General features: G+C 40.8%; 1 protein-coding gene across 2 annotated transcripts in view; it reads right to left on the bottom strand.

The window, feature by feature from the left end:
• Positions 1-229: 229 nt before the first annotated feature.
• Positions 230-25,996, bottom strand: part of DENND3 (DENN domain containing 3) — a 41,924-nt gene continuing 16,157 nt past the window's right edge. For both annotated transcript variants that reach the window (XM_071738496.1, XM_071738497.1), the window contains exons 7-23: positions 25,645-25,863; positions 24,457-24,578; positions 23,825-23,980; positions 21,064-21,160; positions 17,638-17,741; positions 17,192-17,373; positions 16,062-16,583; positions 13,468-13,730; positions 12,981-13,151; positions 11,948-12,077; positions 11,395-11,502; positions 10,038-10,177; positions 8,710-8,870; positions 6,974-7,107; positions 5,894-6,009; positions 5,630-5,767; positions 230-1,741 (exon numbers count right to left, since the gene is read on the bottom strand). In XM_071738496.1, the coding sequence (XP_071594597.1) occupies positions 1,541-1,741; positions 5,630-5,767; positions 5,894-6,009; positions 6,974-7,107; positions 8,710-8,870; positions 10,038-10,177; positions 11,395-11,502; positions 11,948-12,077; positions 12,981-13,151; positions 13,468-13,730; positions 16,062-16,583; positions 17,192-17,373; positions 17,638-17,741; positions 21,064-21,160; positions 23,825-23,980; positions 24,457-24,578; positions 25,645-25,863 (2,964 nt within the window). In that variant the 3' untranslated portion in view covers positions 230-1,540. The remainder of the gene's footprint in view (positions 1,742-5,629; positions 5,768-5,893; positions 6,010-6,973; positions 7,108-8,709; positions 8,871-10,037; positions 10,178-11,394; positions 11,503-11,947; positions 12,078-12,980; positions 13,152-13,467; positions 13,731-16,061; positions 16,584-17,191; positions 17,374-17,637; positions 17,742-21,063; positions 21,161-23,824; positions 23,981-24,456; positions 24,579-25,644; positions 25,864-25,996) is intronic.

The raw sequence follows: 25,996 nt of genomic DNA, 5'->3' as shown, positions 1-25,996 counted from the left end.
GCTGCATGGGGAGGAAATAAGGAACCTGAAAGTTACAGGAGAGGGGCTCAAAGCAGGACACAGTGCCAGCAGGAGGTGGTTTTAGAAAGGAGAATATGTAGAGACACAAAAAACCCAGGCAATTATTCTCTGTATTACACAGACAGGATACAAGTCAGTGCTGAAAATCCTCATTCCTGTGTTGTCTATTTTCACAGGAAAAAGAACAAAGGACAAAGAGAGGCCAGAGTATCAATATAGTGTTTAATATTCTTAAACTGAAAACAAAAAAACCAAAAAGGTAAAATTTCAGTTAATGTCATGTGATAAAACCTTTCATCAGCACATGGAAAAATTACATGGAGTATAGTTCCAGTGTTTTACACTTCTGTTAGGCCTGCATGGGTTTATATTGAAGAAAAAAAGCAGCATTTTTGCCCATTTTTGCCTTCTGTTTACAACATTTTAAATATTGTATTCCACTTTACTCAGCACTAGCACAGAGAAAACTGCCCTGCACAGGTTTATTGTTCTGTTTGTAAAGAGTTGTCACCAGTGCAAAAACCATGAGGAAGTCATTAGGGAATGCTGCTCAAGGGACTCCTCTACGCAAGGAGATGATGTTTGCTTCTTTAAGGAGTATTTTGATGAGTTTTAAGTGCAGTACTTAAAAATTAAGCAGGTTCTAGACAAAGTAAGAGCAGCTCCTCTAATTTCAGAAATGTTGACTGGGGGAGGAGTGGCAGGGGTTTGTTTGCACAGGAACTGAAAGGTTGCTTCCAAAAGCAAGTGTGGTATCTACAGAAATGGAATAAATTAAGTGCTTCAGATTAAAAACAAAAAAGTCAGTTTCACAAACTGCTACAACTGCCAAGTGCTGTGTCTTGTATATAAGGGAAAAAAAAAAACAAGTTAAAAAAAAAAGTAAAACAGTATTAAGAGCATCCAAGTATCTTATTTCACCAGCAGGGAGCTTTCAGTGCTATCAGGGAGAGGCTGTGTCTACATTTTTAAATAATACAGCACCATAAATACAGGGGGTAGGGGACAGTCCTCCCAGCTAAATCAAGCTGCTAGCTCAGAAAGATACTCAGCATTTCCAGTAGCTCCACAGATCCCACAAATTCACTTGAGTTTTTGATTTTCAGTGTCCATTCCCAGCTCTTTCAGGCTGTCAGACAACACCAAACCCCACCTTCTCAGGCAGCCCTGAGCCAACTCTCAATCCCACTTCCCAAGAACAGCACAATTCCTGAGCTTTGGGCTCTCAGTGCCACCTGCACCACCCACAACCCCAACCCTTCACCAGGTGTCAAGTTTGAGGCCGTCAGTGACCCCTTAATTCACATTTCTGATCCTGTATCAAAGGTGCAGGAGCAGCAGGAGCTGCGAGGAGGGATCCATTTTTTTTTTTACAGCAAGGCAGGATCTGAAGTAACCCAATAAATACAGAGCAGTAACACTGAGAGGTGGCTGAAACCAACGCAAAACTCTGGAGTAAACACAGCCCGAGGGCTTCACCTTTCTTCTGGCACAGTCAGATGGGTTTGGAAGAGGTTCCCTACTCAGCTTTCCAGATGGCAATCTTCCCCTCCTCCTTCCCGGAGCCACTCAGCACGTACCTGTCCTCAGCTGAGCACAGAGCCCTCACCGTGTCCCCGTGGCCCCACAGCTCCTTCTCCACCGACTTCTTCTCAGCACTGACCACGTAAATCTTCCCTCTGCTCTTCCCCTGGGACCTCCCGCTGCTGCCAACCCACACCTGCAGGGAACACAAAGCAAAATGGCTGTCGGCTGTGGCGCCTTTCAGTCTGAGGCACGGGTGGGGAGGCTGCGGAGACACGGAGAGAGATCGCCCGCTCAGGCGGGAAAGTGAAGCACTGGAAATTTCATGTGTATGTATTTTTAATTATTATTGTTTTGGGGGTTTTATTATTTTTATTAGTTTTCTTTTTATTTCTATTATTTTCAATTTTTTATTATTTTTTAAATTTTTATATTATTTTATTTTTATTAGTCTTGTTTATTATAGTTATTATTTTATTTTTAATGTTATTACTGTTTTTATTATTTTTGTATTATTATTAATTTTTATTATTTTATTATTTTATATTATTTTATTATTTTTAATTTTAATTTATTATATTTCTATTAATTTATCTTTTATTTTTCTATTATTTTTGTTATTATGTTACTATTACCATTATTTTTATTTTCTATTGTTTTTATTTTATTACTATTTTAATTTTCATTGTTATTTTATTATAATATTATTTTTATTATTTTACTTTCATTATTTTACTTTCATTATTTTACTTTCATTATTTTACTTTCATTATTTTAATTTTTATTATTTTAGTTTTTATTATTTTAGTTTTTATTATTTTAGTTTATTATTTTAAAATTTTTTTTATTATTATTTTCTATTATTTTATTATTTTTAATTATTACTTTATTATCTTTCTATTAATTTATTTTTAAATTATTTTTCTATTAGTTTTGTTATTATTATTTTACTATTATTTATATTTTCTTTTTTAATTTTATTATTTTAATTTTTATTGTTATTTTAATTTATTATTATATTATTTTTATTATTTTATTTTACTTTTATTTTTATTTTTTTTATTTTTATTATTTTATTTTTTATATTATTATTTTTATCTATCTTTCTGTTGAAGTCTTACCTCTCTCTCAGACTCCCTGCTCCTCCTCCTCCTCCCAGAGCTCTGTCACTAAGTGGAGGGGTTCCCCTACCTCTGCAGCTCCCCAGATGTGCCCCAGCACCCAGCTGGACGCCAACTCCCCCGTTCCCCTTTTTCCCTTCTCCCCCTTCCCGCCAGAGCTCTGCCTGGACAGGGGGTGCAGGGAGGCCCCGTCCTGCCAGGCAGACACCAGAGCTCCCCGGTGGAGCTGGCAGGGTCACAGCGCAGGCTGGAAACGTCCCCCACACCCTGCTGCCTCCCCTCTCCTGGTTGTCCCCAGGGTGTTCGTTTACAGGTGCTGGGGCTTGGCCACCTTTGCTGCTCACTCCCTGTGCAGGCTCCTGCTGGCTTTCAGCTCTCCAGGAGTTCCCAAAATTCAGGGAACCCCCCTGTGCACCCCACTCAGCATCCACTGAGCTGATGATGCCGGCACTGGAGCTGCTTCCCAGGGCAACCTGGGCTTGCCCGTGGTTCTACAGACCCAGAGCAGGCGGGAAGAGGGGAGGTGTGACTGAATTTACCACCCTGCACAGCACAGCATCTTGAGTGCTCTGAGCAGTTCTGCTCTCTGGACTGCAAGGGCAGAGAAAATCCAGGGAAAAGTTACAGAAAGTGTCAAGAGAAAGGAACCGCTGCCATAAGGGCAAAGAGGGAAGAATCCAGGAGTCCCGAGGGTGAAAAAAAGGCAGCTAAGGAGAGATGGCATTGAGGTTTACAGAACCACAAAAGGCAGCTAAGGAGAGATTGCCCCTGTACTCAGCCCTGGGGAGGCCACACCTCGAGTCCTGTGTCCAGTTCTGGGCCCCTCAGTTCAGGAAGGATATCGAGGTCCTAGAGCAGGTCCAAAGGAGGGCAACCACGCTGGTGAAAGGACTATGAAGAGAGACCCTATGAAGAGAGGCTGAGGGAGCTGGGGGTGTTCAGGCTGGAGAAGAGGAGGCTCAGGGGAGACCTCATCACTCTCTACAACTCCCTGAAAGGAGGTTGGAGCCAGGGGGGGTTGGGCTCTTTTCCCAGGCAACTCTCAGCAAGACAAGAGGGCACAAGAGGTCTCAAGTTGTGCCAGGGGAGGTTTAGGTTGGACATTAGAAAGAATTTCTTTATGGAGAGGGTGATCAGACATTGGAATGGGCTGCCCAGGGAAGGGGTGGATTCTCCATCCCTGGAGATATTTCAAAAGAGCCTGGATGTGGCACTCAGTGCCATGGGCTGGGAACTGCAGCGGGAGTGGATCAAGGGTTGGACTTGATGATCTCTGAGGTCCCTTCCAACCCACCAATTCTATGATTCTATGATTCTAAGGTTTAGAAAAAACACAAAAGTGCAGTTAAGCAAAATACAGAGTGTTGAACACATCCTGCAGTTAAGAGAAGGGACACCTGGAAAGCAGCAAAAGCTCAGTTTCCCTGAGAAGAAAGCATTGCTGGCAGTGAACTTCTGGAACTGCTGCTGCAGGAAGCTGTGGCATCAGCAAGTTCAGGATGAAATCAGATCCACAGAGACTGGGTGTGAGGACAGTTAAATCTGAGCCTGAGGCAGAGGCACAGACTTCAGAAAAATCAAGAAGCAAGAATCATGGACAGTGAGGGAGCTCAAGAGGAAGGCACTGCAGATCCAGGCTGGGTTCACACTCTCCCCACAAGTGTCAGCATCAGAAGCAGAATTTGTGGTGGTTGCACCTGGTCTGGCACAGCAGGAACCAACTTGTGGTCTTCTCCTGCACAGTTTGTATGGGGTAAGTACTCAGGGGTGTGTTTGCCTCCAGAATGCATCCTATTTCAGACACATAACACAATGGGGTTTGCCTGAGGTTCTTAAAGACAAAAAATGGATTTCTTCAAATCAAGCAGGGGCAGACACCCCTCCCAATGCCTTTACCAGGCTGGGAGTTCATCCTTAGTAACTGTAATGCTGTGTAGCAGATGAGCATGGATGCTCCAACTGATCCAACTGGCTCCAGAGTCCCCCTTGGAGAGCAGAGGCTGCCAAGCTCTTAGGAGGCTGGAAGATGGTGCAATGAACACTCAGGTTCAGGAGATGGATCAAGCAGAGGTATCATTTGGTTGTTCCTTTCGTAGCAATGAGTTGGACTAACATGTTAGTTAAGGTGGAGCAGAGTGAGGAGTAAGTGGAAGAGAAAGTTCTTAAGTAGAACAGAAGAGATTAATGCCTTGGGGTTTCCTAACAATCTTCTACCTCCCTAAATTAATCTCCACTATAGGGAAAGGTAACACAAAAAAGTTCTTCCCTTTTAATATATAAATCTAACCAAGGACTGAATACACAGAAAGGTTCCCTATTTCATGAGGCACTTCAATAAAAACAGTTTTTGAGGAAGGATTGAGGGAAAATCTGAGAAGATTACTCAGAAAGTTGCTTTCCCAATAAATACATATTATCTGTTTGCAAATTAACCTTAAACCTGTCTGTGATATTACAACTACCATCATTTGCACAGCAACTGATACCATGCAGAAAAAAAACAGGTACACAGCCTGAGGCCAACAGCAAGAGGGACACAAGATGCTGAGGCAGGACCTGTCTCTGTTGAGCTGGGAATATGGTAACTAAACAAGAAAAAGGTCATCTACAAAACCACACCAATTAATTGGCATTTATTGTTTAGCTATAAACTTTTTCCAGGGCTTAGTCTTAGAAGCCCTGACATTAAATACCAAGGGTCCTAAACTTTTCCTTTCTATGATTCCCTGAAAATGTCAGATTGGAAAAGTCTCCATGCATTTAATTACTGAGGAGGCTTTTGGCTTGATGTGCATTTTGGGGCAGTCATTCACTTCTCTGATTTCAAAGAGAAATCCCATGTTTCAAACCTGTACTATCTCAGCAAGGGGGGTAAAAACTGTCAGCAGTGAGAGAGCTGCCAACATACACAACTCAGTGAAGAGCTCCACAGCAGGTAAAACCAGTTCAAAAATGTCTCTCACCTGATTTTTCACTCTTATCATACAAGTGATCTCCGAGCAATCTTGCAGATGAATCTTTTGGGGTGTATTTGTGAAGTCTCTGATGTTCCAAACATAGAGGTCACTGCTGCCTGAGTAAGATGCCCACACTTCATCTCTCTACAACACAGAGAGATGTTTCATGTGAGCACTGCTGACAGGGTACAATGAAGTGAGGAGCTCATGGCTTGGGATGCCACATAACCATGCTTTGCTGAGCCTCTATGAACAGGTTAACAATCATACCTCAGGAAAGAGCTGGAAGCAGAGAAAATAGGAAGGGACATCCTTCAGGTGGTGCTCAATTTTCATCTGTAGGTGAAATTCATAGGTAGACACCACAAGTATGCAGCTTCCAGTACCTTCAATGTTAAAGAGAAGGGGTTAGTAACAGAAGTGCCTACTTTCCCATCTCTATAATCCCAGGAGAATAAAGTAAAATGGATGCATTTAACACCTGACTGAGTTTCTCAACCAACAGTGAAATCTTTGAGGTGCTTCTTCCTGGTTTTCAGTCTCTTTTTCAGATCTGTTCTTTCTCCAAACACCAGCTGCTATTCTGCAGTGCACATGCCTCTTAAGAGTCCAAAAATGATGAGAGGAAACAAACTCCTTAAAATCAGGACATGCCATACTTAGTTTCTCAAGAACACATCTATTTTCACCTACAGAACTGAGACCAAGTGTCTGTACTGCAAAGTTACCAGGGCTGAATCCTTACCCAGCACAGCAATGGCAACATCCCCACTGCCCACTGCAGCACCAGGAATTCCCCCAGCCTTTGGATGCTGCTCTGTAAGCTATGTCTGGATCCAAGCTCTTGTGTGTGGCAGGGCTAAGAACAAATGCTAAATTATTGAATGGGTCTGAAGCAATTTCATGATCATCTCTTACCCAAGCACAAAGCTTTATTTTATTCACCTGATCTCCTGCACTGGGGATGACATTTCCAGAAGTGGCTAAATTGAAGCCTGGGAATTACCAGACTTTCTGGCTGAAACACCAAATGAAATTTGCAACTACTTCTGTCCCTCCAGAGTTTAAAAAGGACCTTCTCAAACTTTTCCATACTAATTTACAGGCATTGCCAGAGGAGGTCAGACACACTGCAGCCAGAAGTGCCATCATCTTCAGGAGTGATCCAAACTCAGCAGCTATGAAAATGGTTTGGAGGCCTTATGTACAGAAGCTACTTAAACAGAGAATGGGGGGAAAACCTCATGGACACATAAATCTGAGATTGATGTACTGTTCTGTCTAATAAAACAGCTTGCTACATGAAAATGTAATTTTATCCTTTTGTAATTACAGGAGGAGTGAACTTACAGCACCACAGCTGGTCATTATGAAGCTTGATAGAAGTGAGATTTTGGCAGGGCAGCTGAAAGACATGGTTGACTTTCAGGGTGCTGATGTTCCAAGCAATCACTGTTCCATCTAAACTGCTTGAATATGCCTCACTGTTGGTACAGATTAAAAAAAAATAACACCAGTCAGGACAGAATGCAGACACAGAAGAGAATTATTTGAAAAATCATCCATTTTACAATAAACAAAATTAATGTTCTACATCTCAGAGACTGGATGAGTAAAGCACACTAATGATTTCTAGCAAAAGATGGACTGAAGTCCAAGAGGCTTCAAGGCCTTTATTATCATTAAATATTAATTTTTATTTTAGCAGTGAACAATTATTCTGGTTCAGTTCTTTTAAGCAAAGTGACCAGAAGCCAAGCAGACAGGTGCATGTCCATCCTGAGCCCACCAAGCTACCTAGTGAAGGATTTAAACCTTTTCCTTCCCTCAAAAAAGTCCAGATAGTTGGTTCTGACAGCTGAAAGTGAACTGAAGAAGCCAACAGCTCAGGCTTGCAGCCAGGCATCCACCTTTCAAGCTGCTTCTGTCTCTCACTGGAATACAAGTATTCCAGTACAGATATTTCTTTTCTTCTTTAATACTACACTTTAGAAACTGTGACTCTGGAAACACTGCAGGCCAGTTTGTAGCTCCAAGTGAACTCCAGCAAGTATTTACACCATGCATGAAGAGTTCAGACAATAAAAACTTTCCTTAAGTCTGCTCAACATCGTTGCCTGTTGGATTTTCACCCTTTTTCTCTCCAGTTAGGCCCAAATTATCTCAAAACTGGTTCTCTTTGCTACTGCACTTGACAAAACAAATTATGCTATGCCCTTTTTTTTTTTTTTTTAATTTTTCATCTGTTGTCTTCAGAAGAGAAAACCTTTTTCAGAAGGTTTCAACACTTCCTAAGCAAATTCCCCCTGAGCCCCAGTTACAGCTGCTGCACTGCTGGCAGAGCTAGGGCTCATCTCTGGGCTGGGAGCTGCTGCCCCCATGGGAAGTGGAGGCCTCCAGCCAAGATTCTTCCCAGTTCTACCACAAGATCAAAAGCATTTTGCCTGAAGAAGACAATAAATGTGTTCTTTCTTCTACAAACAGGCAGGAAAAATCCAGAAGGATGCTGCAAACATAGAGTTGATGGTGTGCTCAAAGCAAAAATGAAGTGGTCTTTACTCTGCATCTGTCTTGATTCAGCACCGGATGCTGTCAACCCTTGGCTCCTCTCATCCTTGTCCAAAAAAACATTCCTGTATCTTCTTTGTTCCAAAGTACATAATGCTCTTTCTTTAAAAAGGAAGTTCTTAGTTTACCATATACAACATGGGAGCTACAAAAAAGGGCTAAGTGAAGGTTTATGTTAACAGGATAAGACCCCCTGTCTCAAATAATAAATCGCTTCCAACCTTTAGGAAAATCAGTCCCTGGTTTCCTATCTGTGCCCCATTTCCTTGAGAACAAGTTAACTTCTTGCCTTTGTTTCAGTAAAATAATTAAAGCACATTAGTGCATCATTTGGATCTTCAACTAGCCCTCTGCTCACTGCAGGCCAGATTCTCTGGGCTGGTGAATACATAAAAATGTTTTTTTTTTTAGCCACAGGAAGATTCTCCACATGACTGTAACTCTTCCAGTGGCACAGTCACTCTTCAGGTTTACTTGTATATATATTTTTAAGAAGAAAACATTGTAACTAAATGTACCTGGGTACTCCATTCTTCTTCTCCACAACGATGTCTGTAACATCAGAACGATGGTCATTTAGCTGCTTGTTACACGACATGCTGTGGGTGTTGATTATATAAATAATGGAGTCTTGAGAACCAATCCACACTTGACTCTGCTCTACCATGATCATACAAGTCTGGGGAGAAAAATCAGGATTAGATAAAATCTAGAAGCAAAAAAACCAACTTCAATGTAACATGGAAAAAAACTATATTAAGATGATAAAGTTTTCTGGTGATTCCAGACTCACTGCTCCAGTGTTCTATCCTTTGCCCTGCTCTATATATTATCAGAGATGACAGATCTCATTTGAGTTGATCCTTTAGTAAATACAATTAACAATCTATCTTGGAAACTGCCTCAAAGCTGTGTTTCCTGGTTCAACCAAAGCCAAAGTGACAAAGGGCATGAGGAGGAAACCACAGAAGTTAAGTGTATTTCTCACTTCTGGCCTGGAAGCCATCCTAACCATCTGATATAAACATCCCTCCTACTTCAGTTAGAAGTGGTGTCTAAAAATACTTTCCTCTTCTCTACTTTCCCTAATATGTCCTTCTTCCATTCAGAAGCTCTTTATTTATCTCCCTCCTGAGCTCCATCAGTTCCAAACTTTCTCCCTTTTTCTCTCTCTTCTTTAGAACAGGCCAGTATCCAACCCTTCTCCTGGATTTCCATCTTCCCTTCATCCAGCCCTTCACCACCAGTTTTAATTCTCCTTTTTTGACTCTCTCCCACACTCATCCACTGTGATGTTTCTCAGCTTTCCTACAAGTGACCCACACAGTCCCTTTGCCTGCATTTTGTCTCTACTGTGTGTTTTTCACTCAGTCTGCAGCTCTGGTTCAGCTTCCCTTTTCATCAAGAGGTTGAGACATCTTTTTGAGGAGTGTTACCTCCCTCTCAGTATCATCCACCCAGTTTCCTTTCACCTTTCCCCAACTTCCAGTTCATCAGCACAGGTGACATTTCACCCATTCTCAGGGCTTGTCTCATCTTCTCTTTATGTTGTTTCTCTCCACTATTCTTCTGAAGTGTTTCAAACCCCCCTTCCTGCCCCCAAGAACCATGCCAGTCCATCACTTCCCTACCAGGTGATTTGTTTCATTATAAATCCACTTTTTCTTAAAAATCTCCCCCCCTCCAAGTTAACTGAAGCCCAAACAACCCTAAAGTCTTTCTTTAACTTGTAAGAAATGACAGCACAGTCGTTCCTGAGATAGATCCAGTGGTCTGGGGCCATACAGACTGGAGAAAAAAAAACTCCCCCAGGCTAAAGCAGCAATTTTATGTGTGACAATCTCACCAGTTTGGAGTGCCCCATTTTGAAACAGTGCTGTTGAATAGACCAGGTGGATGCATCGAAGACCACCACCTTCCCCTCATTTAAAGCACACCAGAGTTTGGGATGAGCATTGCCAAACCTTTCTGAAGGGTCAAGATGCCCTAAAAATGAAACAGGCAAGATGAGAGAGGCAAAAGGAAATCAACCGTTGGAGATGGATGGGAAAATTATTATTAGGCAGAGCTGCTTCCTAAGAAAATGCTTCTGTGTTTTGGAACTTACATCACCAGCAAATGAATTACAGTGTTTTAACAAAGAATTTGTGTTTGTTCTCAGCTATTTATTGAGCTCCCCCAATGGTTTCATCTTACACTTCAAAATTATTCAGAGGAAAGATAAACTTTTTCATTGACCAGCAAGTACCTCACTAACTGGGACTAACTGCAGGCTTTTAAGTCCTCTGAAATACAACTAATAAATGTGTTCATTGGTTTTGCTCCATTAGAGCTCCACTTGAAAGCTTCATTCTAGAATGAAAAAGAAAAACCAGCAAACCCACCACCACCCACCCAACCCAGTGTTGTTCAGCACACTTTCAATTTGGAATTTTGATAACTTTCCCCTTTTGTGTTAAATTGCCCATATACAAGGAATTACATATGAACTTATATCAGAGGCCTATTAAAGTTAGAAACTTCTAGAATTAACATATCTACTACCTGAATTCATGCCCACTGCACAAAGACCTTAATTTTATTTTTTTTTTCCTTTATTTTTCTCTGGTGCTTTTTGAATTAGTCAGATTTTAATGTGCCAAGTACCACAGAAAAGCTCACACAAAAATTGCTGATGCTTTCTCCAGAGATGGACCTAAATTATGTGTGATGAATAGGACATCAGACCACAATACTATATATATATAGGTCTGGAACACTATTTATAGGTCTGGCTGTGACTTCAAGAAGTGGCACATTATTCCCTTCACTGTGGTTCAATCCAAGACCCCCACCTGACTCTACTGAAAAAAATTCTAAAATAGCAATGAATAATCACCAGGGGTGAAGCATCATTCATCCACCCTGCTCAATACATGAAGCTGAAACAGGAAATGGGCTCATTAAGACAGAATTGAAGTCTTTTGTAAGGCACAGACACACAGGAAGACAAATTAAAACAGTCAAAGCTATGCCTTGAAGGATCTTAATATGCATTATTACTGGTTTTTAAATGATTTTCTCTTTTAGTATGCTACATGCAGCCAAAGCATGTCAGAATGTGAACAAAACCAGGCAGTCATAATGCTAGGAGTTATGAGATAATCTGCTTTATGGGCTAATTAAGGGTGGGCTAACATAAAGTAAGCAATACATCACCTTACCTGGTGTATAAAGCAAGACATCTATTGCCTGTGGAAATGTCTCACCAGCTGAGGGGTTGATCTTGTGCTTTAATGTCTCTGAAGTTGTTTTGGGCACCATCATAGGCACTAAAATAAATTTTAAAAGGTCACAAAGTGCACACTTAAGCCTGAAACAGATCTGTAATTTCTATGAAATAATAATTCTTCACCATTTATTCACATTTCTCCCTCTAGCCTTTGCTGACTAGGAGATCTCAAACACCATTTGTATGAATTTTGGTAGCAGAAGCATGCACAAAACACCCAAGCAAAACAGAAATGCAGCAACCAAGAGGGAGACAGACATAGCAGCTAAGGTTCTGATGACCTGAAGCAAAAAAAACAAACCAAAAAAAACCCAAAACATAAGCCTTCTATTAATAGCACTTGACAAATTACATCTGTGAAAGTGCAGACTGACATCGTTTTGTATTTCTACAGATAATCAGTTTGAAAAAGGGAATATAAACAGAAAAAGCAGAGACAAATGACCAAACACTAGTGAGCTTTGTAGCATTGCTCTGTGACTGACCTTCATTTTTCATCCTGTCAAAATAAGACAGTTTAGAGGCTGCATATATGGCTTTGGAGGACTGCAGGGCACCAACCACAGCATCCATCAGGAGAACATTTGTCAGAGCTTGCTGAATATACTGAGGATCCTAAAGACAAAAGTCTTACTGTAGTTTATCTGCTGCTCATAATTCTTGCAAGTCTCCACATCCAACAATCACAACACATATCAGGCTTAGCACAAGCACTGCCCTGCAGCTTCATTCTTACAACTGGTGGTCAAATCCCACTCCCACATCACATGTTCCACTCCCAAGCAAGGTCATGGAGCAGGGAGCCAGCAGCCAGTATTAATTAATTCATTACACTGAGAGAATTATTTCAGATCCAGCCCAACTTTGTAACAGGCTGTGCTAATGTAATTGGCACTGATGGAAAACCCAGAGTGGACACTGGATGGATCCCCATCTTCAGGCTGGATCTTTCTTCACAGGAGGGAAGTACACATGATGCTTCACCTTGGAAAAATTTATCTAAATCCTTCCTGAAGGATAACCAAGCTACATTTTCACTATTACATTCAGCAGTCACAAAGAATCATGTGGTTCAAATAAAAACCCTGCTGTTTCTGTGGAAGAATGCATCTTGCCCTAGACATTGAAAAGAATTATAGCCACCAGGACTGCAGCATGGCAAAGCTCTTTCACACATTACATTTTGAAGCAAGGTGGGGAAAGCTGCCTGTTACTTTGGATCACTATTTTCACACATTGTGAATTTAAGAAACTATTTCACAGAACGAATGAATAAGTTAAAAATTCCATACCAACAGATGAGAAAAAATACTCTCTATTTTAAATTGTAGTAACTTTTTTCTTTTTTGTATTATGTCAAAAGTATTTTGTTTAGAAATAACAGTAACAGCAGAAGTTTGTTCCTCAGCTATAGCTTGCTGAAACCTAGAAATTCCAAGACTGCTGCATGAACTATTTAGAACAGAGCAGAAAGCACATAGTTCATACTCAGTTGGTTAGAAATTCCCATATTTATACCTTGTGATCATCTGCCATTTTCTTTCCAGCCCACATTTCTTTCACTATCAGGTGCCAGAGATCACACTCAGTTTTCAAGTTAGCTTCAAAGACTTCTTTTTTAGACAATGTTTTAATCCTCAGAGTAGGTATTCTCAGAAGAAGGAAAGCTACCGTTGTGCTCTTCACATCCTGGAAATGTAGGGAATCAAAGAAAGCATGGAAGGTTCAGCATGCAGTCACAGATAAGGTACAATACTCATCCTACAAGGCAACTTTCTCTGTTTATAACTAAAGCCAGTGATCTCAAATGATCTCTATGTCATCCTATAGCAGTCCTGGTCCAAAGATCCAGAATTTTATCTAATAACACATAAGTTACTGACTTCAGAGGTGTTTCCTACACTCCTTATTGAAACTTTAAGTTAAGAGACACATTTCTTAGCAGAATAGAACATGCCCTATATGAAAAAGCATGCAAGAGAACAAGAAGTTACTCCATGCTCACCTCTATATCCCTGAAAGCAGCAATCTGGACATAGCCAGGACGTCCTCCTTCAGTCAAAAGGAACAAACGCTTTTGGGTCAGAGCAATTTTTCCTACACCATAGTTGGTTTTCACAGAGCAGGATAGCTTGTAGACACACTCATTTTTATCTAGATGGTCTATTACAGTTGGTGGCAGATTCACCTCTTGAGCTTCTGCTTCAGTTTCTTTCCAGTAGTTGTAGAAATCTCTGAATGTTTCAGGATCGATTTGTTTCTGATGTCCTAAGAAAATTTTAGACCTTATTTACAAAAAATTATACAGACTTGCAAAGAAAGATAGTTTGAAAAGATACCTGCCCCTAACAGCATAATGGATGTGAGGTGCAAAAACTACCAAAAAAACCCCACACCAGGACTGGGAAACAGTTAAGTAACAAAATTCTTGAGGTAGAAAATTCCTCTGCAGTTAGCCTAGCCCGTAGGTCCTTGGCATCTGGCATCCTCCCTTCCACCCTATAGATGGAGGGAGCCAACACTGCCACTCTTCCTTTTTTAAATTTATGCCAAAAACCCACTCAGACAGTAGGAGAGGATCTGAAATCAGTCAAGGCTTTCACAACAGCTGTTCTAAGTAATTAATTATTCTAAGAATTCAAGTGTTTGGACAGCAGAGTCTCAAACAAACACAAACTTGTGCAAGCTGTATGCTACCTCCACCTTCAGAAAGCCTTGCTCTAGTTTTGCTGTTTTGACCAATATTTAGTCCTTTTTGGCCATAAAATATAACAAATACCAGAGTAACTAGGCACAGAAAGAGAACTGAGTAGTATTTTAGAAAAGCACCCTCAAACTAGGTTTCTAGAAATCAATCACAAGGATTAAGATCTCATGATGGAGAGAAGACATTTCTTTGAAGGATAAACATAACCTCTCCTTTTGACATGATGATCATCCAAGAGAATATAACTGTAGGTACATGAATTCTGGATTTTGTTAATTTGTTTTTAACAGACTGACATCTTGCCCCCTTTCCCAGTGGTTTTACAACACAGAGGTATTTTCCACTAGCAATCAAGACAGCCTTGTATTCACTTTACTCATAATCTAAGCCAAAGCAGAACTGTACACCATTAGATATCCACCTCACCTACACAACTATACCTCATTAAAGCCACCTCACCTACACAACCTGAAAAATTGTGTGCCCAAAGGTAAGTAGGTTCCTTGAATTTACAGTGGACACAAATATAGACATTCCTGCACACGTTCAATCTATTCCCCATAATTATCCTAATTAAATAATATTCAGCACACTCATATATTGTGAGCTTTTACAGACCCAGAAAATGTTGAATAATAATTGGAAACAACTGGAGACAAAAAAATTAATTTGGTTCTTAAAAAAACCAGTATGAGATCATTATTCATAGAATCACAGAATTGGCTGGGTTGGAAGGGACCTCAGAGATCATCAAGTCCAACCCTTGATCCACTCCCACTGCAGTTCCCAGCCCATGGCACTGAGTGCCACATCCAGGCTCTTTTGAAATATCTCCAGGGATGGAGAATCCACCACTTCCCTGGGCAGCCCATTCCAATGTCTGATCACCCTCTCCAGAAAGAAATTCTTTCTAATGTCCAACCTAAACCTCCCCTGGCACAACTTGAGACCTCTTGTGCCCTCTTGTCTTGCTGAGAGTTGCCTGGGAAAAGAGCCCAACCCCCCCTGGCTCCAACCTCCTTTCAGGGAGTTGTAGAGAGTGATGAGGTCTCCCCTGAGCCTCCTCTTCTCCAGGCTGAACACCCCCAGCTCCCTCAGCCTCTCCTCATAGGATCTGTGCTCGAGTCCCTTCACCAGCCCAGTTGCCTCCTTTGGACCTGCTCCAGCACCTCAATCTCCTTCCTGAGCTGAGGGGCCCAGAACTGGACACAGGACTCAAGCTGTGGCCTCCCCAGGGCTGAGCACAGGGGCAGAATCCCTTCCCTGGACCTGCTGGCCACGCTGTTCCTGATCCAGGCCAGGATGCCATTGGCCTTCTTGGCCACCTGGGCACACTGCTGGCTCATGTTCAGCTTCCTGTCAATCCAGACTCCCAGGTCCCTTTCTGCCTGGCTGCTCTCAGCCACTCTGTCCCCAGCCTGGAGCTCCCCATGGGGTTGTTTTGGCCAAAGTGCAGGACCCAGCACTTGGCCTTGTTGAACCTCATCCCATTGGAATCAGCCCAACTCTCCAGTCTGTCCAGGTCCCTCTGCAGAGCCCTCCTGCCTTCCAGCTGATCCACACTGCCCCCCAGCTTAGTGTCATCTGCAAATTTGCTGATGATGGACTCAATCCCCTCGTCTAAATCATCAATAAAGATATTAAACAGAACTGGGCCCAACACTGATCCCTGGGGGACACCACTAGTGAGCGGCCACCAACTGGATCAGCACCGTTCAGCACCACTCTCTGGGCCCGGCCCTCCAGCCAGTTCCTAACCCAGCACAGATGCCCCTGTCCAAGCTGTGGGCTGACTGCTTTTCCAGGAGAATGCTGTGGGAGACGGTGTCAAAGGCCTTGCTGAAGTCCAGGCAGACACAACACAGACCAATACAGACGGCTGCAATGCTCACCTACTGTTAAGGCATCAAATAACCGATGTATGGTGTCTTTATCTTTGACAATCCCAGATTCCTGGATTCTCTTCACAAAATCATCCAGCTGCATGTGTGTTTTTGGCAGCTCAAAATTCTTCACATGGTCATCTGTTTTCATAACTTCTCTCTGCTTTTCCATCACTCGACTCATCAGCTTCTTCAGCTCAGGTTTGCGGTCCGCTTGCGAGCGCTCAGAAGGAGGCATGGTTTCCACTATTTTTCTTACAAGATCAGTAGGGAAAATTCTTAAGTCTGTTTTATCTAGGTTCTGAAAGTCAGAAAGTGCATTTAGTAGTTTCCCTTGCATCAAGCTAATAAGTCCCCGGAGGTAGAAGTACCTTGCCAGCAATGCTGAATTATCAGGTGGTAAAGTATTTATAGCTTTGCTGAGGTGGTTGAAGAAGTCTGTATAGTAGGAGTGTACACTCTGGAACATGAGGGGAAAGTGAATTTCTGGTATTTTGAACATACTGACTGATTTGGAGGGCATTTTCACAGCTAAAAACAAACAAATGAACAAGCACATTGATTAGTGTAAGCAGTGAGTAAATGGGAGAGTATCTTCCCAACCAGCCACACTCAAATCAACAACAGGAATCCCCATTGGAGCAACAGGCAATTCATGACATGAAATTCAAGTATGATTACAGATGTGCCAGGGACACAAATATATTTTTATGTCCATTGTCCTAATTATCAGAATATTCCCTTCTCTGACAGTAGTAGTTCTGGGAGGGAGGGGAGAAATTAAAAAAAAAAGGACTCAGTTTCTCTAGGACTTACTTTGTTAAACAGGGATATGTTTAAAAGCAGTGGAGAATTGTATGTAAGGTGGTTAAGGACCTAACAGGGGCACTGATTCAGGCAGCAATTCTACAGTATCAAGCCCACTGTGAGCATTCAGTCTTTTATGGCACAGAAAAACTTCTAGCAGACTATAGGTTGATTTAACATGCAAGCAGCAGCACAGACAGACTCTAGCTCAATGACCCAGCTCACCATTTCTTTCCAGCACCTGACGGTGTTACTGTGAAAATTATTCAGTGATGTCTCCCACAAAGACAACAAAAAAGAAACTGCATTTGCTCAAAATACTCCTCCCTTACCAACATCTGTTTCTATTCTTCGAAGTGAGGAATTTCTAGTAGGGCCCTCTGGCAGTTTGATATCTTGCAAATTAGGCATACTGATCACCATACGCCTGCTGATCTTGTACTGGGGATTAAGTTGTTTAGAAGCCATCTTCTCCATAGTCAGCCTTCTTGGGGTATGAAACATCAAGTTTAATCTAAAAAAATTTAAAAATATACATATATAACCATTTTTAAAATTTGGTATACATACACACTAAACTACCAATTATTGCACCAATTTACAGCTTCAACAGCCATGGTTGGACATGTTCATCTCACCCTTTTACAGTAACCTTAATAAAATGGACTATTGATGACTCATTCAATGACCTGATCTCATACCAATATAGTCAGAAGGGCTTGCATCAAAAATATCAATAGAAGACTCAAAAGCAGAATGAAGAATGAGAAAACTTTACCTGTCTTCTTCAGACTGGGTACTCAAGTCAAGTCGAGCAAAAGCATCCATCTTCCTGTTCAGACGAGCCTTAAGAAAAGAGTGAAACATGTAGGTCTCTAAAACCTGCAAGACACAAACTGGTTAATTGGGGGTCATTTGCAAATTACATTTTTAATAGCATGTTTTTATTATCTCTACACATGCAAAGCAGAGAACGTCCAATGTAGCAATCACGAAACAAAAAATATTTGAAAGCTTCAACAACAGAACTTGGTTTCCGTTCACCTCCTGCACTTCTGGGGTTATTTCCTCAGTTGCCAATAGTTATCTCAGATTGCCTTCCAAAAGATGAAACAAAACTAAAGTGAAAAATAATGACCAAAAAAAAAAAAAAAATAGATTTTTTGCTACTGAAGTTATTTTGTGCTTATTCCTAAGGGATGCCAATATTGTCTATGGTTTGGAATAAGAAGTTCATGGCCCTCTAACATTACATCAAAATGAAAAGATGAGTCAGCTTTTCTCCCAGATTTTTCCCTACTAAGGTAATCATTGTGGTGTCAGCCAGAAATAATTTCTAAAAGGTCAAATTGCTACTTTAGGGATAAAGTTCACCCTAAGAAATGTCAGCTGTGAATTAAAGAAGTAGAAAGCAACCATCTCCCACCACTGCAAATTAAAACAAGATAAAAGCAAGGATTCCAGGCAATGCAACATATATATTATATAAATGTCATTCATAGCACAGAGCTATGTTTGAAATAAGCAATTCAGAAAGCTAATCCCTGTAGAAAACCAAACACAAACTTTCACAGACAATATTATTATAACCAGGAATCCCATTGTTATCCAACCTTCAGCCTTTACAAACTAACAGAAAGACAGCTGTATCTTTGAACATAACTATGAAAAAATACTTTGATTTAATGATATCTCTCAGAGACTTGCCTGAAAGTTCCCTTGTTAGTTTTGGAGTTTATCACAGGATAAAAATAAAACCAAAAACCAAGAACCTAAAAGCCCACTGATCAGATATGAGTGTATTTCTATGATGTTTTCACAAAGCAAGTGAGATTTATAAATCATGTAGGTGCTCTGAAATTAATGGGAACATTTCACCAACAAATAGATCATTCATATTCTTATCAATCCATTTGTATTGCATACTGTAAAATGGCACCTACAAAAGCACCAAGATTTCTGCTTTTAATCATTTCTCCAGTAGATGGCATAGTTTGTTGGCAATTGTACATGCAGGAGACAAGCTGCAGGAACTGAAAAAAATCCTTTAGAATTAATTGTTTGGGCTTCTCTTACAATCATTCTACAGATCTCTACAAACAGTTGAATATAAAATAACAGCAAGGATGAATCTCTCAACCTTCCCACTTGTGGACAACCTACCTTAACACTGCAAGATACTCTCACAGGAACTCATGTATTCTTGGTCTCTCTCTCTACCTACTCCTTTCCTTCTGTTCCCTCTTCCTTTCTCCTTCTTTCTCACCCCAAAAGATCACTTCACTTTACTGATCAATGACAATCCTAAACCAAAAGGCCAGGAGAACTGCTCTAATTCATTCTGGTGACCAAGACACTCCCATTTTCTTGAGGAAATGAAACCCATTCCTATTCCTTAGGATATAAAAGACATTACCAAAAGGCAGACTCATTCACTAGTGCTGTCTGTGCTCCAGAGGAAAAAAAAACATCCTGCATAGAAAACTGGTTCACTGCATACACTGGCAGAAAACTGAGTCATTCTGGAGCCTCAGCAGATCAGGCTTATTCTAACTGTAGGATCAAGCTGATCAGAACAGGTGCAAAAGGGATTCAGGGTTTGAAAAACCCTACAGGGTTTCAAACTCAGGTAAGGATCTAATAAGCTGAGCTAGCAGGAGGGCTACAAAAAAAAAAAAAAAAAAAAAAAAAGAAAAAAAAAAGGGGAGATTTCAGGGTGTCCTTCAGGGTAACCATGGGCCAAGCCCAAGAACATGCACTGTTTGTGAACTTCATGGGCTTCACCAGCAGATAAATTGCAAGCCACAGATAATACAACATGGTAAAGCACATGTCAGATGCATCAAGCTATGTCCCACATGCCTTGTCACACTGCAGGCCCTAAGGACACCAGTGCCACTCATCTCAAAGCCAGCACCAAGCATTCACTGTGACACCTCGTGGGAAAACAGCCTCATGGCCTGGAGCCAAGCAGCCATGGGCAACCCCATGCCTGGCTGTTCACACTGGAGATAAAGCAGGTACTGGGATGGGTGTCATTTGAGCTCCCTTCTGCTGGGCTCACAGGCCTGCTGAAAACTCATGTCTATCTGTGGGCTTTGGTCCAAAGAGTTTGGACAGGTACTTGTCCTTCAAATACAGTTGCCCTGGTTTGGGCCAGGATAAAGGGGATTTTCTGTCTTGGACTTTTGCTTTCAGCTGAGTCTCTTGGAAGGAGCTGCACTTGCTGAAATGAACAGCAAGTTTCTCAGGCAGTGTCTGCTGCTGGGACTGATCCCACTCGATGTTTAGAGTTCCAGCTGGAGAATGGGGTGCAGAACCAAGGCCACTGCTCAGCTCTGAGGAACATTTTACCCTCCTTTGGGGAGGAACAGACAAGAGAAATGGCCAGAATTGACCAAACAGAGGATTCCATCCCATCCACCTCATCCTCGGGATAAATTGGAGGGATCACGAGGGCCAAGCCAGCTTCCAGCTTCCTGCCCTTCCTGCCTTTTCCCGCTTCCCTTCCTCCTTCCCCTGTGCCTGTTTGCTTGGGCATCCTGGGAGGATTCCATCCCTTCCTCTGCCTGTGCTCCTGATCCATGCCAGCCTGAATCTGTGTGTTCCTGCCTCCAGCTCCCCACTGCTGCTGACCCCAGGAGTCCAGCCTGGACTTTCCCAGGGCTGCCCTGCAGCCTCGGTGGGGATGGGAGAGTTATTGGGGGGAAGGGGGAAGGAACCTGGGATCCATTTTCCTGGATATTTGTATAGATTTTGTCATTTTTCCTATTTCTCATTACTGTTTCATTAAAGCTGCGTAGTTTAGTTTCCAACCCATCAGTCTCTCTCCCTTATTCTCTCTCCTTCCTGTATCAGGGAGGGGAGAGAGATTAATAGAGAGCATCTGGTATTTGGTTTAATTGCCAGGGCAGTGTTAAACCCTGACAACAGTTTAGATGTAGCTTTACCCTTAGGTTAACCTCACATCTGAAGAATTCCATTTAATTTGCTCTGGAAGTACAGAGCAGCTTGCTCTTCAAAATGCTGTCTACTATTTCATCTGTTTATGGTAAAAGAAATAATTTGGTAGAGCACCCTGCAAAAGATGGAGCTTCAACCACACCACACAGACCAAACTGCAACCATTCTGTTGAATTTTTGCATTAATCTTAAAACACAGATTAACAACAGAGAATCACAGGATACTCAGCCCTGAATTTACCTTTTTGTAAAATGGCTGGTCTCCAGTTGCCCTTGTTTTCAGAAATTCTTCACTGTTAAACACTCTGTGCTCATAATTTAGGTGGTCTTTCACCTCCCTGGAGCCAAAAAAATAATAATAAAAATATATAAATAAGGTTGGAGATTTTTAAGCAAGTTGCACTTTTGCAGTAGCAGCAGCCCACTGGCAGTACTAGAAATATGCTGCAGAACCAGTAGACAAAATAGAAATATGCTGCAGTATCAGAAGGCAAACTTGACTTTACTGAACAAGTCTGAGTTACTGAATCATAGAAAAACAATGTAAACTCTTATAAAATGTGCTCCCTGCTGCCACTGCCATTTCAAATCAAAGTTATTTAAGCATAACCCACAGTAAGAGTAACTTAAGAGTAACTCTTTTTAGTAAACCACGGAGAAAAATCTATATATTGAAGTCATGACTTAGGCTCCCATCCTGACATTTACATACACAGCTCCTGAATTACACACAACCCACCTGGAGCACTAAAAAAACCCAACTGCATCCATCCACACATCCAGCCTGAAAGATCTGACCTGACACTGTCCCCTCACATTGCACCTGGAACATGCATGGGAAATATTACCAATTACATACTTTTTTTCTGCACTCTCCAGCTCTGCTCATCAAGCCAGAGGTAACTGGCAGTTGACTAATGAGACAGAGTTTTGAAATAAAAGAAAGTGAGAAAAAGAACTGATGCACATTTTCAGTGCATGCATGGTCAGAGCAGGCAGCACTGTGCTAATCTCTGGAAAATGAGATACCAGTAATAACACCTGTGCCTCAGGTGAGCCAGAAAAAGTTGTTTTGGGAGGAGAAAGTGGGATTATTTTTTTTTCCTGAAAGAAAACTTGTTCTTTGAAGTCTGTATGTAAGAAATTATGAATTATTTAAGATAGATACATGCACGTCCTTACAATCTGGGACTATTTTATTATTACATATTATTTGAGCTACTCATGCTGGGTACTTAGGAAAAAGAAAACTCCATGAAAACACAGGAATGAAGAAAGCAAGTTGCTGAGCTAAAATTGGAATATAAGCAGGAAAGAGGAATCATAAATCCACGCAGAGAACTGACAGGTTTCTACGTTGCTTGTCTGTGATAAATCAACAATAAAAACCCATTACCAGTTTATCAAGCCACATGGGTTAAGAAAAAAAATAAGATGGTTAATAAAAGTATATGTTCTGCATAATTTAGCATTTTTTGCTTTAATCATGGAACCTCCATGCACAGAAAAATACTACAGTGCTTTACTGAGGACAGTAGCAACAATTACATCAGAGATTTACTTTCCTTCACTCCTGGAGGCTGGTAGATACAGCATTAGAGGACAGAAGAAACAAGGCTGAAAAAAAACAGAGAGAGAAAGAAAGTTTGAAGGAAAGGAGAAAGAAATAAAGAAGAGAATCAAACTTTTTATGAAACATACTAAATCTCTTAGAGAGTGAAGCATCTGTTCATTTTCTGTAGTCAAGCAGGAGTTCAAGCTGGCAGCAGGAGAATGCATTTCTCCTCATCTTTATCTGGAACATACTGCTGCCAAGCACTGAAATCCACCAAATCCCACAGAGGTAGCACATCAGGTTGTAAATGCATTTCATTTTCCATATCCAGCTGTGCTAGCTGTGAAATCTGTTCCATCCTCCATGCTCAGCAGCTTTGTCTCCCAGGTGGGCCCAGACACTTGTCAGAAGACAATACCCCAAGCTGATCCAACAGCAGTGAGCAGGTTAACACAGACCTGGTGTTTGCACTACATAAATTAACCCAGCACATTCTGCCTGAGAGCCTGAGGGAGCATTCATGTGAGCAACTGGAGAGCTGATCCAAAGCAAGCACCATCTCCAGCAGTAGGAAGTACCTAGGGATGGGTATCTGCACAATTATTTGCAGACCTCTGTCCTGACAAGGGGCAGTGGCTTCAAACTGAAAGAGGGAAGATTTAGAGTAGATATTGGGGAGAAATTCTTCACTAGGAGGGTGGTGACACACAGTCACGGGTTGCACATAGAAGTTGTGGATACCCTGTCCCTGGAAGTGCTCAAGGACAGGTTGGATGGGGCTTGGAACAACCTGGTCTAGTGGGAGGTGTCCCTGCCCATGGCAGGGGGTTTGGAATTATCTTTAAGGTGCCCTCCAACCCAAACCACTCTGTGATATATGATATATGATAATCACATCCTTTAAAAATATCAGGTAAGCAGCTTCATTTTCCTGGCTGTGTTACTATCTGTGCAAAAGATAATCATATGCAAACTATCCATCCATTTTCTGCACTTTTTGCATGCATCACCTACCACACTTTTAACAACTGTGGAGATCAACACATTACATTAGATTAAGAACAAAGAAAATTAGCATAATTAGACCATTTGTAGAGGAAAAAAAAACCAATAGTGACCAAGGCTGTGTCCAGTTACTAATTAATATCCCTCCTGGGCCTTAAGCTTTTATCCATTACAAAATATGAGGACTGTATTTCTCCTCCTGGCATTTTCATACAAAAGACACACAGGTTCAAAATTAATACAGTTTTATCTATGATATTTTAGCAATGAATATGTACCCAAACACATTAGTTATTGTTATTCCAGCAGGCTAGCAGGATGTCCTTCTCACACTTCCTCACAAAACTTGAGACTTACAAAATATCTAATAAGAAGATTTTTGGTGAAAGTGAGAGCACCATATGCTCTTCTAATAAAAAAGAAAAATACTATCTCCACTCACCTGAAGATATTAACAATTAACTGCAAAGTGGTTTGCTGAACTTCAGCATTCAGTTTCTGTTGCCAAGACCTCCTTCGCATCTGGAGCTCAGCAAGATCTGTGCTGGCTCGAAGGTGGCAGAGCTCCAGATCATAGTGCAGCTGCAGGCCCTCCACTCTACACAGAGGAGAAATTTAACAAGTTAAATCCTAAAACCAAATTTTTTTTTTTTCATACCTTTTAAAGAAAAAAAGTCACTGAGGCCTCACACATCTTACAGCTTGAGAAAGTGCAAGGTTGATCTGCAAGCACTGACAACCTAACAAGAGTCCTGGAAGTGCTACCAGTACCTGAAAAATCAGTGTACTCAGTCACCTTGTAAGGAAGAGTTAAGTTCAGAGAGTAACCCCTATCAGTAATAGAAATGAAACAAGAATTCCAAGTGTGGCAAAATAATACAGCTATGATTATGACTGCTTAAAGTCACCTTTATACTAATTAAGTGAAATTTTCAATTCGCCCTTATCAAAGACAGTGGGGTTTGTATGAGTGAAATAATATAATAAAAAATAATATAAAATTTTAAAACCCTTAGGAAGAGGGTCAAGAATGACTTATGCACCATGATAAGCACAACTTCAACATCTTTTCACCTTTTTATGAAAGTTTCTGCTGCTTGTGTTGGAACATCTGGAATTTCAGGTTCCTCTTCAACCATTTTTGAATGTGTTATATCTCCATTATCAATATTAATTAGAATTAAGTCTTCAGCTTCCTTATAACAAAAGAAAACAAAATTATTGTAAATATATTGTAAAAACATTTACTTCTTCTTTATATAGTCCTCAGGCAAATAATTATTTCAGAAAACAGACCAGAAAACCTTTTTCCTTCCCAACTAGAAGATCATAAAGATAATTAAACAATTGCTTTCAAGAAAAATAAATGTCATTAAAACTAACAGATATTAATCACCATAGATAAACACTTGGTAAGCTAATAGGTTGTTCACACAGTATTAATTTAAAACTGGATTTCTAACCTAATCCTTGCAAAGGATCCATCTTATTGCTGATTAAAAAAAAAAAAAATATTAAAAATTACCTACTTCATCTTAAATTAATTCTTTGCTCATTCTGAACTTGACTAGATGGACAAATTTACTTTGTCTTCTAATCAGATGGACTAATCTAATATAAACTCACATGATTTTTCTATATTACTTTTGAACATTGACAGAAAACCTGTGCATACCATCAAAAAAGTATATTCACATCAGCCCTGTCCTATCAAGATGGGTTTTATTAAATCTTTTGGGGTAATCAAGATCTGTGTTACCCATCAGAAGAGGCTTAGTTAAATAAGATTCTGAAAAAAGGAGAAAAAAAAAAAAAAAAAAAACTCAGAAAAAATGTGTTACTATATTCTTTACATGGCTTTTCCTTAATTTATTCATTTTATTAAACATGGGGAGCAGCAGTATCTTCAAGAAGAGTTTCAATTATGTGCTCTTAACCCAGATGCCTGAAAAAACACCTGATTCATCCCATACAAATCTTTGAGTAAAAAAATAACCTCAGTTATCTCAAGGGGAAATATTTGCATGAATCACATGCAAGTAGAATTCTTCCCTAACAGAAACCTGAACTTGCAAAAGTTCTATTATCCTGCAGAGAAAAGAAAGTTTTCCAACAAGCCAGTGGACACCACAGTAAAGCTCCATTACTTTTAATTTCTCCATTTCTCACACACCTAAGTAACAAAAGCAAGTCACTAAATGCACCTGAAATCAGCACAGTGACAAATGCACTGCAAGTGAACAGCAAGAGTGTGAAACATACCATGCTAACTTCTTCAAAGTGATCAATGTGACATCCCATCAGGAAAGATGTTGGGGCCATCACAAAATCCAGCATCTGCCCAGACAGGATGGGCACAAAAGTGTGTTGCCACTGGAGAGGATGGAGGTACAACATAAAGCATTCAGCAATGAGTGTCAGCAGAGCCCAGTCAGAAGAGAAGAAAACTATTCTCTGCTCAGTCAAAATGCAGGTCATAATCTGGAAAAAAAAAACACCAAAACAAAATGCTGCATGTTTATGAAGAGTTATAACTCGGACACGCAAGGTGTGCACAACTATTTCATCTGCTCGTGGATAAATCACTCACAATTTCTGTTTTGTAAAGTGAGGT

Source organism: Heliangelus exortis, chromosome 2, assembly GCF_036169615.1.
Source record: "Heliangelus exortis chromosome 2, bHelExo1.hap1, whole genome shotgun sequence".
Lineage (NCBI taxonomy): Eukaryota > Metazoa > Chordata > Aves > Apodiformes > Trochilidae > Heliangelus > Heliangelus exortis.
The sequence above is the reverse complement of the archived record's forward strand: the minus strand, read 5'-3'. Positions and strand labels throughout refer to the sequence as shown.